The following is a 14,074-nucleotide window of genomic DNA, read 5'->3' on the forward strand; positions in this document are numbered from 1 at the left end:
TTCGGAGGATTTCTGGAGACTGGAGGAACCAGGTGAGAGCATAGGGCCCTGTGGGCTCCCCAGGGCTGAGACCAAACCTTCTTCACCTGTACATCCGCTTCATTAGGGTGATTGGAAGAGCCCAAAGGAAGAAACCGATTGAAGTGACCTAAGCCGCTCTTTGGCCGCTCTGGGCAGACAGGGAAGGTGGGTCTCCGGAGTTTATCCCCTGCGTCTTTGTTCTGCGGGCTACACGCTCCAGTTCCCAGCCATAGCCAGAGAGAAGCCCCCCTCTAAAGGAGGGTGCTCAGAACCTGTATCCCGCCAAATCCCGAGACCTAGGCTTGGCATCGCCGGGCGCGCACTAGGCGCGCGGACTGATGCTACGAGCGACCCGGCAGGGAGGGCGCCCGGGTCAGCGCCACTTGCAGGATTACAGCCTCTTCCTTTGGCAAAGGCGGGAAAAGCAGATGCTTCCTTACAACCTCAGGAAGCAAACCTCGTCCACGCTCCCGGTCCTCTTCACCTCCCTGGTCGGGGGCACAAGCAGGCTTGTTAGAAAAGTCAATCCAATAGTGAAGTTCAATTCAGAGCCGCCACCATTGGCAGCCAACCGCCAGAGAACTCCCGAGACGGGAAAAGCCAGATTTGGATAATTACACGAATTTTTTTCTTCCTCTGGTTTCAAGCTGGGATTCCTCCCCGCAAGCAGAGGCGCAAAGTTCTCGAAGAAGTAAGTGACTAGGTCATGCCTCAGCTTCCTCCCGCCGCGAAGTTCTCTTTGGTCGTGTCTGTCAGCGTTTCCGGGTAAAATCACTCTCAGAGTTGCCGCAAAGGTTTGGGAGAAAACGGAGAAACGTGTTCACGCTTCACCCACTTGTTTCGTACACAGACTTTCAGCATATTAACCGCCCACCGAAGGTCCCGGCACCTCCTGTCATTCAGATGCTTTTTGTGTTGTTTTTCAAAGGTTAAAATTACTGACACATTCATTCATTCATTCATTTAACAAATAGACATTTCTTTGTGAAGTTTAAGAGAATGTATTTTTAAATGTTTTTAATATAACTTCAAAAACTAACTGAAAATCACTTCTGAGAATGCATAGAAACTAATTTCTGGTCTTATTGTAACCATTGTTAGACTATTTCTTGTCTCTGTTATTTTGGAATATTCCTAGAGAGTCCTTACCCTTCAAAAATATAAGTACAATTTTTAAGGTTAACACCAAATCAATTAATCAAATACTTTAAAAAAATGGATTCTGGTGTCCAAAGAAATGTCATTGTCTCCACCATATTCAGTTTGAGCAGAATTAGAATATATTTTCCAAGTTGCCCTAAAATTATGTCTGGGTAAAACATGTTAGTAAAAGAAACTAATCAAAGTGAAAATAATACAAAATAAGAGAAATAAATGGTGCTGTCTGTGATGTTATCTTTAATTTCTCCCGAACTTTTGAATGTGTTAAACAACCATGTAGTTCTGAAATATGTTTCCCCCAAAGTCTGAAAATAATCATTAAAACTTTTAAACTAATATTAAGAAAACTTTAATTTTGTTTTATATATTATATTCTTATTGTATTACCTATTTCATTCCCTGAAATAAAGTGCATTTAAACTGTATTTTGATTATTTGTAATTATCCTTCAGTTTTTCCTGCACTAATATTTGCATTGATTCAGAACGCTTTATATTCACAGCTGGCTCTTCCTTGGCTAGTATTTTGAAATAGTATAGGTCCATTAATTCAAAAGCAAAGGAAGAGGGCTTTGAATTTACTTGCTTTAGATTAAAATAGGTAAATTAATGTAAGTATACTTATGCCATATTTGCCAGGAAATGGATATGATGAGCTTTGAAATAAGTATGTATTGTTTTGAAAGGACAATATCAGCCTAAACCTATCAGGCTAAACCTGGCCAAAAGTACACATTCTTGTCGGGTTAAGGAAGTGAGCAGAAAACAAGCAGACTGGATTTTAAAAATTGTTTTTTAATTTTATTTTGACTGAGCACACCAAGGTTTGTGTGTGTGTGTGTGTATATATATATATATATATATATATAAACCCCTTCTTTTGTGATGTGAGGAATAAACTCACAATTTCGGATACAAATCTTGTTCCTATGGGGAAAGCTCGGTTTCAGTCTATACCAATATCAATGGATAGAAACCAGCTCTAGCAGCTGCTAAAGGTGGAGAGAAAACTGCTGCCTTCTGCACAGGGGACGCCTATCAGTTTAGAATTTCGCCTGCAAAGACTTTAATTGGCATGTTTACATCCTTTGAGTAATCGCTTTTTCTTACGGTGCGTATGCGTGCGCCCAGGTGGCCTGACTTGGATTGCTAGTTAACATGCAAGCGTTTCTTGCTTCTCAAACACGGGACTCTAGTACGTCTTCAGGCGCGGGTTTATTAATTAGCGTTCCAGGCAAAGCTTGGCAACCGGGAGCCGTGGGCTACCCGGGCCCCCGCCGCAGGGCATCCCAGCCAGCCCGGGCCTCGGGGGCGGAACCGCGGAGGCTGAGCGCGGCGCAGCTGCGTGGCGCGCCCGGGTCCGGGTGTGCGCCCTGGTGCGGGTGCGCGGCGTCCTGCCGGGAGCCTCGGGATGCCGGAGGTGAGTGACTGCGGGAGGTGAGTGACCTCGGGGGGAGCCGGGCACCCGTGGAACCCCGGCCTCCTCGCCACTGTTCCAGTGGGGAGCGAGGGCGCGCGTCCATCGGGCTCCAGGCTCCGAGCCTCGTGTGCTCGCCCAGAGTGCCGGCGTCTGCTACCATCCCCGGCCGTCGAGGCAAGAGCCTTTCGCGGGGCCCTCGGGGCGCTTCAGCGTCCTTAGATTTGCTTGGAGTTTATTGGTAGCTTTCAGTGAGACCTTGAGGCTGGGTAGAAACCTCTGGTCCCTCGCTAGTAAAGCGTTCGGGAAGGGGGAACTGAAGAACTAATGTTTGAAGGCAATGAGATGGTTCTTTTCAAGTTTTCATGTTTTCCCAGCCCGTTTTCTGCCTTGCTGCGTAGAGAGTGCAATGACGTTAACCCAGCCGGGCCCCAGACCTAGGGTCCCCAAAGCTGGGCCTTCTGTTTGCCGTGATGCACCCGATAATCCCCAAGGCGCCTGCCGCCTGGTGGTTGGGGGATGGTGTGGGGGGCTGGGAAGTGGATTGGTACCCTTAGTGCTCCTACTTTACCGCATTCATTTTATTGAATACACTGCTGGTGGAAAAAACAAGTCTGGCTTTGTTTCTGAATTCACCCCATTTCTTCTATTTATAAATAATATTATTGTAAAATACGCTGACATTTAAGGATTTTGGTCAAGTACACGTAGGACTGTTAGCCCCAGCTAGATTGTTGAAAAGACCTCTTTGGAAGAGATTTTAAAACATTTTTAAAAATTATTCTTTAATTTTGGGGGATGAAGCGAGCAGATGACATGCTATTATTTAGGATGTTTATGAAAACAAGGTTGGTATATCCAGAGATCACTTCTTGAAGAAAATGTCTAACAACCCATTACTCAGTGTTTTGTAAAATTTTTTATTGTTGCTGTTTGATCCTTGAAGTTTAAGTCCTCAAGTCACATTTAAAATTCATATAAGTCAGAAACATAAAGCTTAAACTCATGACTGGGCTTGAAATACCTTATTTTACAAGCTCTCATTCTAAAAACGGTTCATTAATTCAAAGCCTTTTTAAAAATTATAGTTGCCACTATAAAGTGTAAATTTATTTTATGTGATTATTTATTGCAGTGGTGTTTGCTTTGCTTCTTGTGGTTTGTGTTTGTCATAGACAGTGATAAAGAAGGTTGGATAAAGCTTTTTTTTTTAAGTAGTGTCTTTCTTAGAACTCTAATCAGTGGCATGAACGAACAAAAAGTTTTGTTCAGGAAAACAATATGAACCTTGAAATGCATTTCTTTGAAAAAAAATTTTAAATATCTTTTTATCGTACACAGGGAAAGGAAGGTCCCGTGCAGTCTGTTCAGGAAAAGGATGGGAGTGGAACCACCCAGGATGCTTTCTATGTAAAGATCAGATTTGTGTTCTTTGTGTGTGTGTGCTCTCTAGTTCTTTGTTTCCTGGGCTATCAGCATAATTTTTCTTTCAGTTGCTCAAGCAGAGGCAGAGAAATCCTCTTCTCTTGCTTCCCTAATCTCCCATATCCAGTTTATCACCATGTCTTGTCAATTTTACCTTCGACTACCCCACTAATATCCTAATCTAAGCTATTTTGTACCTAGCACTATTCTAGGTGGAGATAGACAGTATTGAATAAAACAGATACAATTCTTGTCTGGCAGAAAGCCAAAGAGATAGATTGGGAACAAAAATAAGCTGGGAAGAAGAAAAGGCATGGGGTTTTGTGATGGAGAATAATTGAGGTGGTGGGAGGAGGGAGGCACTTGACTAACTTTACATGAGGTCCTGGAAGACCTGCCTGAAAAGCTGAGATCTGAGAGGTGAGGAGGAGCCAGAATGGTAAGTGGTGGGGAGAAGCGGTCCAGGAGTAAAACAGCCAGTGCAAAGGCCCTGAGGCAAGGAAGAGCTTGACTTATTCTAGGACTCAGCAGAGAAGTCAGGCAGGAGGTTAACAGATCAAAGCATGCAGAGAGCCCTGCAAACCAAGGCCAAGGGTTTGGCTTTGTTCTGAGTATAGGGAAGCCTGGCAAAGTTTTAAGTAGCAAGAAGCCTGAACTGTTGCATCAGAATCTGAACCTGAGTCTCAGCGGGGTGCTCCCATACACATTCTTAAACTTTCCTGGCCTTGCTATTATTATCCCCAGATAGAGAGTCTAACAGCTGGGTTGGTGGTGAGGATTAAATGAGAACATCTGTAGAACACTTAACCTACTTGGCTCAAAAAAGCTTACTGTATGATAACTTAAAATTGTTTAAATGTTTAACTTCAAATGCTGTCTCCTCATTTAAATCAATACTAAGCATAAGTAGAATTTCAGGCTGTATGTAGTAAAATGATTCCTTATTAAAATAATATTGTAATTTAGCCTGTAGAATTGGACTGAGTTTTTTAAATAAAAGAATTATATCCTTTATAGTGCAGATATTTAAGGATGTATCTGTTATTCAAATATATATATATATACACACACAAACTTAGAAATAGGTCTTGACTAACTTTCAGGCAGAAAAGTTCAGTTTCATTCATCATGGCAATTTGCATATTTACCAATTTCCTTTAACTGTAATTATTAGCGTTGAATTCATTTGCTTCTGTTATGAACATTTATGTAACTTAATGAGTGATAATAGGCTTGAATTTTATAATGTTTTAGAATGTCTGACATTACTGAGGATAAAGTCTTTTTTACCCACAGATCCCTGTAATTCAGGTGTAGATTTCCTTAAGTCAGAGGTTCTCAGACTTTAGCATGATGAGAATCACCTGAAGGGCCCTGCTTCTGGAGTTTCTGGCTCCTAACAAGGCCCCCAGGTGATGCCTGTGCTGCTAGTGGTCCAGGAACCACGTTTTTTTAAACGTATCTATTTTATTTATGGCTGCGTTAGGTCTGCGCGAGGGCTTTCTCTAGCTGCGACTAGCGGGGGCTGCTCCTCGTTGTGGTACGCCTCGGGCTTCTCATTGCCATGGCTTCTCTTGTGGAGCACGGGCTCTAGGCACGTGGGCTTCAGTAGTTGCAGCACGTGGCTTAGTAGTTGTGGTTCATGGGCTCTGGAGCACAGGCTCAGTAGTTGCAGTGCTCGGGCTCAATTGCTCCGAGGCATGTGGGATCTTCCCAGCCCAGGGATCAAACCTGTGTCCCCTCCATTGGCAGGCAGATTGTTAACCACTGCACCACCAGGGAAGTCCCCAGGAACCACATTTTGCAAATCTTAAACCAGCAATTTCATTGTCCACATAATTACTGTTCAAGATATAACTCTATTTACCCTCTATTTCTGCACTGAATTATTATTGATAATAATAGTTAGAAATCTTACTATGAAATAAATGTCCTTGGGGGGAAATAGTAATTTTCAAACTATCAACTTTCCAGCTTCAATCACTGATTATAAATGCATTGCATGATGAAGGATTTCAGAAAATAGAAGAATATTTTCAACAGAGAGAGCGCCATGTTCCTCAAAAATATAATAATCTTTTATTACACCATCTTGACAAATCAATAAATAAGGCAAGTGAGTTTTGTCTTTTTGTTTTGTAACCAGAATACCAATGTGTAACTATATGTACAGTTTTTAACTTAGTGTGGTCTAATCCCAAGGAACTGGATAAAAATGAATTTCAGTGCGTTTCACTCTTGCTGAAATGTATTCAGCGATTCTTCATCGATGGCCTCAAAGAAGATGAGCCTTTGCTAATTCAGCAGGGATTGATCCTAAAGATAAGTGTCATCTTTTAATTTTGTATGGATTTGTATTTTGTATAACTTAAAGAACTGGAGAGGATTCAGTTGCCTAGCTTTGTGTTTTATGCTCCTTTGAACTCAAATGTGAAAAGGAATGGGTACAAGTGCTTGTCGCCTATATCCAATCAAAAATTAAGTTCCACATATGTTTCCTGATGTATGGGGTGGGCAGGGCGCCTTGGGAGTGTACAGGAATGAGGTGGACACAGCCCCCTCCTCCCCTCAACAAGTTAATGCAGTAATAGTATGTTTTTTATTTGAGTGAATTCAACTTGGAAATATAGGATGAAGAGATCAGACTATTACACACTCCACCCCGCCCCCAGCCCCACCAAAGGCTCCATAGCTATTTTAATAAACTTTATTAACAGATTGGACCTAGATAAATTATCGAATATAACACAGCCCACTTTTCCAACTTTCCAAAATCCTAGTTGAATCTGAAAAAAAAAAATGCCGAAAGTATCTTTTGCTTATTCTAAGTCACCCCAGTTATGCAGTTCTGTCCTGTTTTTAATTAATCAGAAGGTAACATCAAGCAGGCCTTTATCATAGCATCTGGAAGCAAAGCAGAGTTTGCAAAAATCTCTTGCTATAGTTCTCTTTTGTTCATGATAAGGTTTGCAGCCCTGAGATTGATTATTGGTGAGAACGTGGGGGCAGGTAAAGGGGGACGGAAGGATGATCTGGCTGGCAATAAAATCTCGTGATTTACCCCCTGGACTCTAGTACCTGAAGTTTATCAGGATCAGGTTGGGGGCTTCCTAGGTGGCGCAGTGGTTGGGAGTCTGCCTGCCAATGCGGAGGACATGAGTTCGATCCCTGCTCCAGGAAGATCCCACATGCCGCGGAGCAACTAAACCCGTGTGCCGGGGGTGGGGGGGAACCATCAGGTTGGGCCAAGGAGATGTCTCTGTCCTTTTTCACTTTAAAATGCCTCTAATTATGGGGCTGCCCCTCCATGGGGGAGAGAGTAAACTCCAGGCTTTCCTAACTTCTCTCAGGGACTTTAAAATTAAAAGTGTTTGCATCTAGAGTGGGGGGTGGTTGGGAGTGGAAATCTAAGGGCTGTATTTATGTAAACTGTATATTTCATTTTGAATTTAGCCCCACCTAACTCCCTGATACACTTACTCATGCAGAAACAGGAAGCAGGGAAAAAGAGTTAAAACTACGAAAACTCCAAAGGAAATGGAGCAGGGATGTCCCGGGATGCCTTGGAACCTTAAGCTTATTTTAGGGGGATGAGTCGGGATCTGCTCCAAACTGAAATTCCTATTTAGACTTAAGAATGCCCTCCCAAACTTGAAAGTGTCCCATCAAGTCTCCAATGGAGTTTTGAAACCAAATAGGAATTTCCACATCCCATCGGAATCTTAGTTGGTGATGGAAATGCCATTGATGTAATTTAAACACATTCTAAAGCATGTACTATTAATTCATGTATTGGGTTGGCCAAGGAGACTAGATTGATATTATCAAAGTGGATAGGATACTAGATTTTATACTTCTAAAGCTCACTAGGTTCGCAGGCTCAACATAAAGTGTGCTGGGAAGTTGTTCTCCATAGAATAAGAATTTCCTAAAGAAAGGAACGTATTTGGCCCTGTACTTGAAGATCCAGGAGGACTGAGTAACTTGTCCTTTGCCATGTGCTTAATGAGTAACAGCTATTGTATCTATCAATAATTATTCATCTGGTTTCTGGTAATGACACAGCTGTGGGGGCAGCTGATATGTTGGTTACCATGTATGATCATGGCATGTAAAAGGCTTCAGAGTGACCTCCTAGTCCAAGTCTTGATCAAGTAATGTAGAATTTCCTCACTTCTTTAAATAAACACTCAGCCAGTGTATTTTGGTGACCTGGGAGGGGGACAGGATTTGGGGGTGTAAATATAGAAGAGTGACAAAAATGTATTTGAAAGCATAGAATTTTGAACCTGAACATAGGGAGGGAGAAAATATCGCCTTTGAGGTGAGTTTTTCTGTGTAGAGGGACACTTCTTCCCTCGGGCTGTTGGAGAAACGTTTGCTTTAGGAGGTGGATAATTCAATCAAATGCAAATATTTGTCTGATTCAAGATAAAAGAAACATCACCTAGTGACTTCCAAACCTTGCTGTACCTTTAGAATCACCTGGAGAGCTTTAACAAGATGCACTGCGCAAGTCCCATCACTGGAGATTCTGATTTACTGGGTCCAAGATGGGTCCCACGCATCAGGGCATTGGATTTCCTAATGTGCAGCCAGGATGGAGAGCTGATGGGTTTGTCCCTGGTCTTCAGCTGGTACTTTGGGTTCCTGGCTTTAAAATGGACAAAGTTCCCAAGGCCCTGCTGCTATAAGAGTTACTTATCACAGACTCATGTCACTAACTTCCTGTTCAACTGATGATTTCTAACTTAGCATGCAGGATTTTTTCTTTTTAAGAGTGACTAGCCTTAGTGAAAAAATGGTCCAAAATGGCCTTTGCTCTGTTGAATAAATATGTTCTAGGAAGGTTTATACAAGTTAATTTTAAATCACACCAATTCTAGCAACGTCATATGAACTTGGATATGTGTTCTTATGGGAGAAAAAATCTCCAAATAGCTGGAATCTTTTGACAAAAGAAAGGTGGCCAGGCCTGCAGCATGTAAATCTGCATGTCCTTTGATACTCAATGACTTGTTTTCTGCAGCCTCCCAGGTGACAGGAACTTCTCCTCTGTTGACAAGGCTTATTTATCTCTGAACCATTCACTAGCCCCTTTATAAGCCTTTCAGAGAGTTGATGAGTCTCCAGTTCTTGCTGGTTTCTGAGAACTTAACTTATTGCCACACTGTAGTGGCCTGATTCCCTCTGGAGTGTTCTAGATGGAGGCCTCCGAACCAGGCCTAATCGAAATGACAGGGGACGGGAAAGGGTCTGTTGTGAAATTTTGCTGAATGGCAGTAGTTATTCAGTCAGAAGTTGCATCAGTGTTTCTTCTCTTGTGTACATGGTTTCCTGGTTTGAAAGAACAACAGGATTTCTGACCATGGCAGACCTAGCCTCGGACACATCTCTGATTAATGTAACAGAAGATTTTTTTGACACAGCCTTGGTAAGGATGAGGGTGGGTGCTTAACTGAGCAGATACCATTGGTCATTGATAGGAATCTTCAAGTTGTTTATAAAGCCTGTGTTTTTCTAAGATATGGGTTTTACTAAAAGATTCGTTTTATTATCAGAAATATTATATGAAATAGGAACAAACAATATATAACAAATGTTATATAAATGAGATGATTTATTTTCACTTATTCATTTTATTTATTTCATTAATAAATGAGATGATTTATTTTCAAATATACTATTCACCTGATTGGAGGTGATAGGCTGATTTTAATAAAGTGATTGAAGGTCAAATAGGATTTTGCTAAATTTTTTTTCTACTGTAGCTAAAGTCAACTCCTGCCTGTTAGAGAATTATCAGCATTAATACACTAATGTTTATAATGTTTTTTAAAAATAATATGAGCTTCACTTTTTTCTTTTTATTAGATTATTTCAAGAAGTAGTAGTAAAGGTAAGTGTATTATTTACTACTAATTAGTTGTTTACCTTTCATTAATAGAATATTCTTGTTTAGAAAAAAGAATCTTTATCTAAATGATATATAAAAGTGAAGTGGGTTTACCTATTATATTTGGATTAATTGACCATCTTACAGTGGTCAGATTGTGATTATGAAATGAAGTTTGTTGGAAAGTGTGTCTCATTTGCCTGTGGTGCATCTTTATTTAGCTGCTCCTGCCACCATTTGGCCATTTAGCTCCAATCAGGGATGGAGAGCCACTTTTGTCCTTCCAAACCAGCAAAAGTTAACTATTACTGATTTAACTTGCAGCCGATTCTGATGTCTTTCTCTGTCTTTCAAGAGTGCCAAAGGTAGATAATTTGGAGGTTAGGGCGATGAAGTTGTTCCATTTAGCCCACATTAAAGGTAACCCAACATTCTGAATTATGAAACCATGGATTCAAAGATGCACAGAAATCGGGGCCATCTTAAAATGCATATGTCCTCTCCCTGTTGTCCATCTTTTTATTTTTCTTTTGAAAAGCTGTTATTAAATTGACATTACATTCTACAGTGGATGGTATCTTGTAAATTGAGGACATTTTAGTACTAGAAATTTAAGTATGCATGGTGCTTGATTGACTTTAAAAAGAGGTCCCCATAATCTAAGTCAGGAGATCCAGATACTTACAAGTCAGTTTTTTCTGAACTTCATAAGTGACAGTTCCTGTCTATAAAGTTGGTTGATAAAATACACAGAGGTAAAAACTACTTTGAATTTTGTAACTTTTAAAAAGAAACTTTTGTTATATAACAGTGTATGTACACTGCATATTTGAAAAAAAATACATAGGAGAGATCTATTCAGTCTATAGCTGTTACTTGAACCACTTAGTAGGTTCATATAATTCCTGAAAACCCTCTGTTGTCTGAAACGGAGGAAACACTGCTCTAGGTGACTGTATTAGTCAGCTCACTCCACCACAACAAAATACCCTGCGCTGAGTGACTTAAACAACAGAAACTTATTTTCTCACAGTTTCTGGCTTGCAAACAGCCACCTTCTTGCCATGTCCTCACACAGTACAGAGTAAGCCAACTCTTGGCATCCTATAAAGGCACTAATCTCATTATGGGAACCCCACCCTCATGGCCTCATCCAACTCGAATTACTTTCCCAAAGGAGCCCATCACAACCATCACATTGAGGTTAGGGCTTGAGCATATCAATTTTGGGGGAAACGGTTCAGTCCATAGCAATGACAGATTATGTTTGGAGCCCATGGTGGCCACCTCAGGGGGTGCTGACCTCTCTGCAAGGGTCAGATTTTCATGTGTCACCTTGCACGGGGCAGGGGGTTATGCCTAGCCTCTACACAGCTGATGTCTGATCTCTCTCTCTGAAGTACAAAGATGTTTTCACTGACCTCCTTCTCACCTCCTCCTGCCACTGATGGAACAAAAAGGAAGGAGTAATTCTAAGGTCTGTCATCTTACTGTATGTGTTTCATTTTTGTGATTCCTTTGTTTTGTGCTTTGCTATATAGATTATATTTTCTTTTACTATTTGCTCCTCTCTTAGTGATTTGAATGGCTTCTGTCCTAGTTTTATTCTTCTGGTTGTTACTCTTAATTATCAACATCAAAATGATAGCACCTTGTTTCTTCTTTATGTATGGCAAGGAATTCAACATGTTTTCATTCCTCCTCCATTTTCTACCCAGATTTACTTAATTTAATCTGGGGTTTTAGTCCTGTAAAATGTATATATCTTTGTAAGTAGTATTTGCTCTTTGCCGTGTATTTCAGTCTTATTTACAATAGCTTTTTAGGGCTCAGTACCAGCTTGTTTATGGCCTGGTGTTCTTCTTTGAGTCTTTACTCTGCTTTGTTGCCATCAGCTGTAATATATCTTGAAGAGGTTATTAGGGTGTGTGGGGGAATATGGTCAGCGCGTTTTATCATTTTTGTCATTTAAGAGTGTCCCTGTGGCTTTTATGCAATATAACTCTTGCTTTGCAGAGTCCAGAGTCTCCACCTCAGAACTGTTTTTCTGTCTTCCAATATTAAGTGTTGTGAGCCCCTGGGCACATGTGTTTTTTTTAATGTGGTTCTTCATGAGTTATTTTGAAATCAAATCTTACTTTAGCTTGGGAAATTTTATTCTTTAATTTTATCAGTTAGAGCAGGGCTTCTCAACTTTGGCACTATGGGCATTTGGGTCAGGTTGGATACGTCTTTGTTTGGGGGGGCTGGCCAATAAGTTATAGAATGTTGAGCAGCATCCTTGGCCTTGACCCGCTAGATGCCAATAGCAGTCCCTCCTACTCCCCCAGTTGTGACAACATCTCCAAATATTGCTAAGAGTGCCCTAGGGGAGCAAAAGTCACCTCTGGTTGAAAACCCGCTGAGTTAAAATGCTTTCAGTATGTGTAACAGGATCTCTAGTTCAAACAGGTTTAAGTGGTAAAGATGATTTATTGGCTCAAGCAACTAAAAAGTCAGGAGTGGCTTGGTTGTAGCTATGCTCTGTTCCCTGCAGTTCTTTCAATTCTACCTCCTCCGAGTCTTGTCTTTGAACTCAAGTTGGTCTCCCTTGGTGGTTGTGAGATGGCTGCCAGCAACCAGAGCTGTGCTTCCTGGTTCAAATCTGGGGCAAAAAGATTCACTTTCCTCAACCATGGAAAGAAAGCCCTAACTTGCCTCTGCTTGGGTCCCCCCACCTGCCTTAATGAACCAATCACTGTGAAAAGATGAATGGGATGCCCCTGCATAGTGTAAGCCAATCAGGATCCACCCCTGGAGCTAGTTAGTCCCACCCAAGAGCATACCTGTTACATGAGAGGAGGTGGGAAAGGATGAAGGGAAGGCACCAAAAGGTCCATTGCAGTTACTCTTTCTACTCTGTTCTCTTTGTAAGATTATCTCTTTTTCATCTACTGCATCTTTTTTTTGTCTTTGCATGTATCTTTTTCTCATTCATTTTTCCTGCATATTTTGAGAACAATTGCTACGTTTTTTGGGAAGCCGTCACTTTAACTAATTCTGCTCTCATTGCTTCCAGGATAGACTTCAGTTCTGCTATCACATCTTTGCTTCCTTGAAACTCATAGGTGGTGGTGATCTGCCTCTTTTCTCAGATTCATTTCTCTCTCTCTCTTTCTACTTTGCAGAGAACTATTTTCCTAGGCTTTTTAACCAACTGGCTGCTTGCAAGGTTTAGCCAATGGCAAGAAATTGGAGGTAGGAGGGACATTTCTTCCCCTCCCTTCTGCTGAGGTGCCATCTCTGGGAGTGACTGCACAGTTCCTGTGGCTCTGGCTCATTTGTGGTTACAGCATTTGTTAGGTGACCTTCATTCCTGGGATCTGGTAATAGCACTTCCTCCCTGTGGCTTTCTAGGGGTGTGTAGGGGGGTGGTAGTGGCTACCTATGTCTATGTAACTAATTCCCCGTATTAAATTCCTTCACATTGAAATATCTAGAATGGCTAAGATTTTCATATTACAGATTTCTTTCTCATTTACTTCTGTGTTCATCTTAGACTGTTGCCTTCTCTTAAAAATCTAATTTTTTGTTACATAGAATTCATGTTCTCTTGTTTTGAGATGATGAATCAGATGCTTCCAATTTGGCCTCCCAGCCTTTCTATCTTCTTTTGTTTCCTGAAGTAAGCATTTCTCAAAAATCACTTTTCTTCTACCTCTTGACTTACTATTCTCCTTCCTTTTCCACAGGGCTATATGTGTTCGTTTTTCTTTACTATTATTTGAGTGAAAAGGTGAATGACATCTGATACATGCTGATTAAATGTCTCTAGGGTTCCCTGCTGTCCACCTGGGACACCTGGGCTCTGTTAGAATCTCTCTCTCAAGTTTTAAGCTGGCAGGCAGGTTGTTGGCTCAGCCCCTGGCCACATTTCTGGTTTCCAGAGATCATCCAGTACCATGTGGCTTTTTTGGACTGAAGAGAGATCTTTTTAAAACTTCTGCTTCCTAATTTGCATTCCCACAACTTCATTAGCTGTGTGGGGATTAGAAAGTCTGTAATAAGTGGTTTAAAAAAAAATTCACATATCCAAATAGCACCTCTGCACCTATCAGAGTAATGTTAGGACCTTACCATGAGTTTTTGCAGTGTACGCTTCTACTGTCATATCTA

At 41.2% G+C, this 14,074-nt stretch overlaps 1 protein-coding gene across 4 annotated transcripts in view; it reads left to right on the plus strand.

Annotated features, from left to right (window-relative positions):
* Positions 1–8,978: 8,978 nt before the first annotated feature.
* The window catches only part of SYCP2L (synaptonemal complex protein 2 like), a 52,521-nt gene continuing 47,425 nt past the window's right edge, over positions 8,979–14,074 (plus strand). For 3 of the 4 annotated variants that reach the window (XR_009048022.1, XR_009048023.1, XM_057699161.1), the window contains exons 1-2: positions 8,979–9,457; positions 9,898–9,922. Coding sequence is in view for 1 of the 4 variants with exons in the window: in XM_057699161.1 (XP_057555144.1) it covers positions 9,353–9,457; positions 9,898–9,922 (130 nt within the window). In the remaining 3 variants the exon portion in view is untranslated. Of the gene's footprint in view, positions 9,458–9,897; positions 9,923–11,319; positions 11,397–14,074 lie in introns of all 4 variants that reach the window. The other variant, XM_057699164.1, reaches the window with a different exon arrangement.

This window comes from Hippopotamus amphibius, chromosome 11, assembly GCF_030028045.1.
Source record: "Hippopotamus amphibius kiboko isolate mHipAmp2 chromosome 11, mHipAmp2.hap2, whole genome shotgun sequence".
In the NCBI taxonomy this organism is placed as follows: Eukaryota; Metazoa; Chordata; class Mammalia; order Artiodactyla; family Hippopotamidae; genus Hippopotamus; species Hippopotamus amphibius.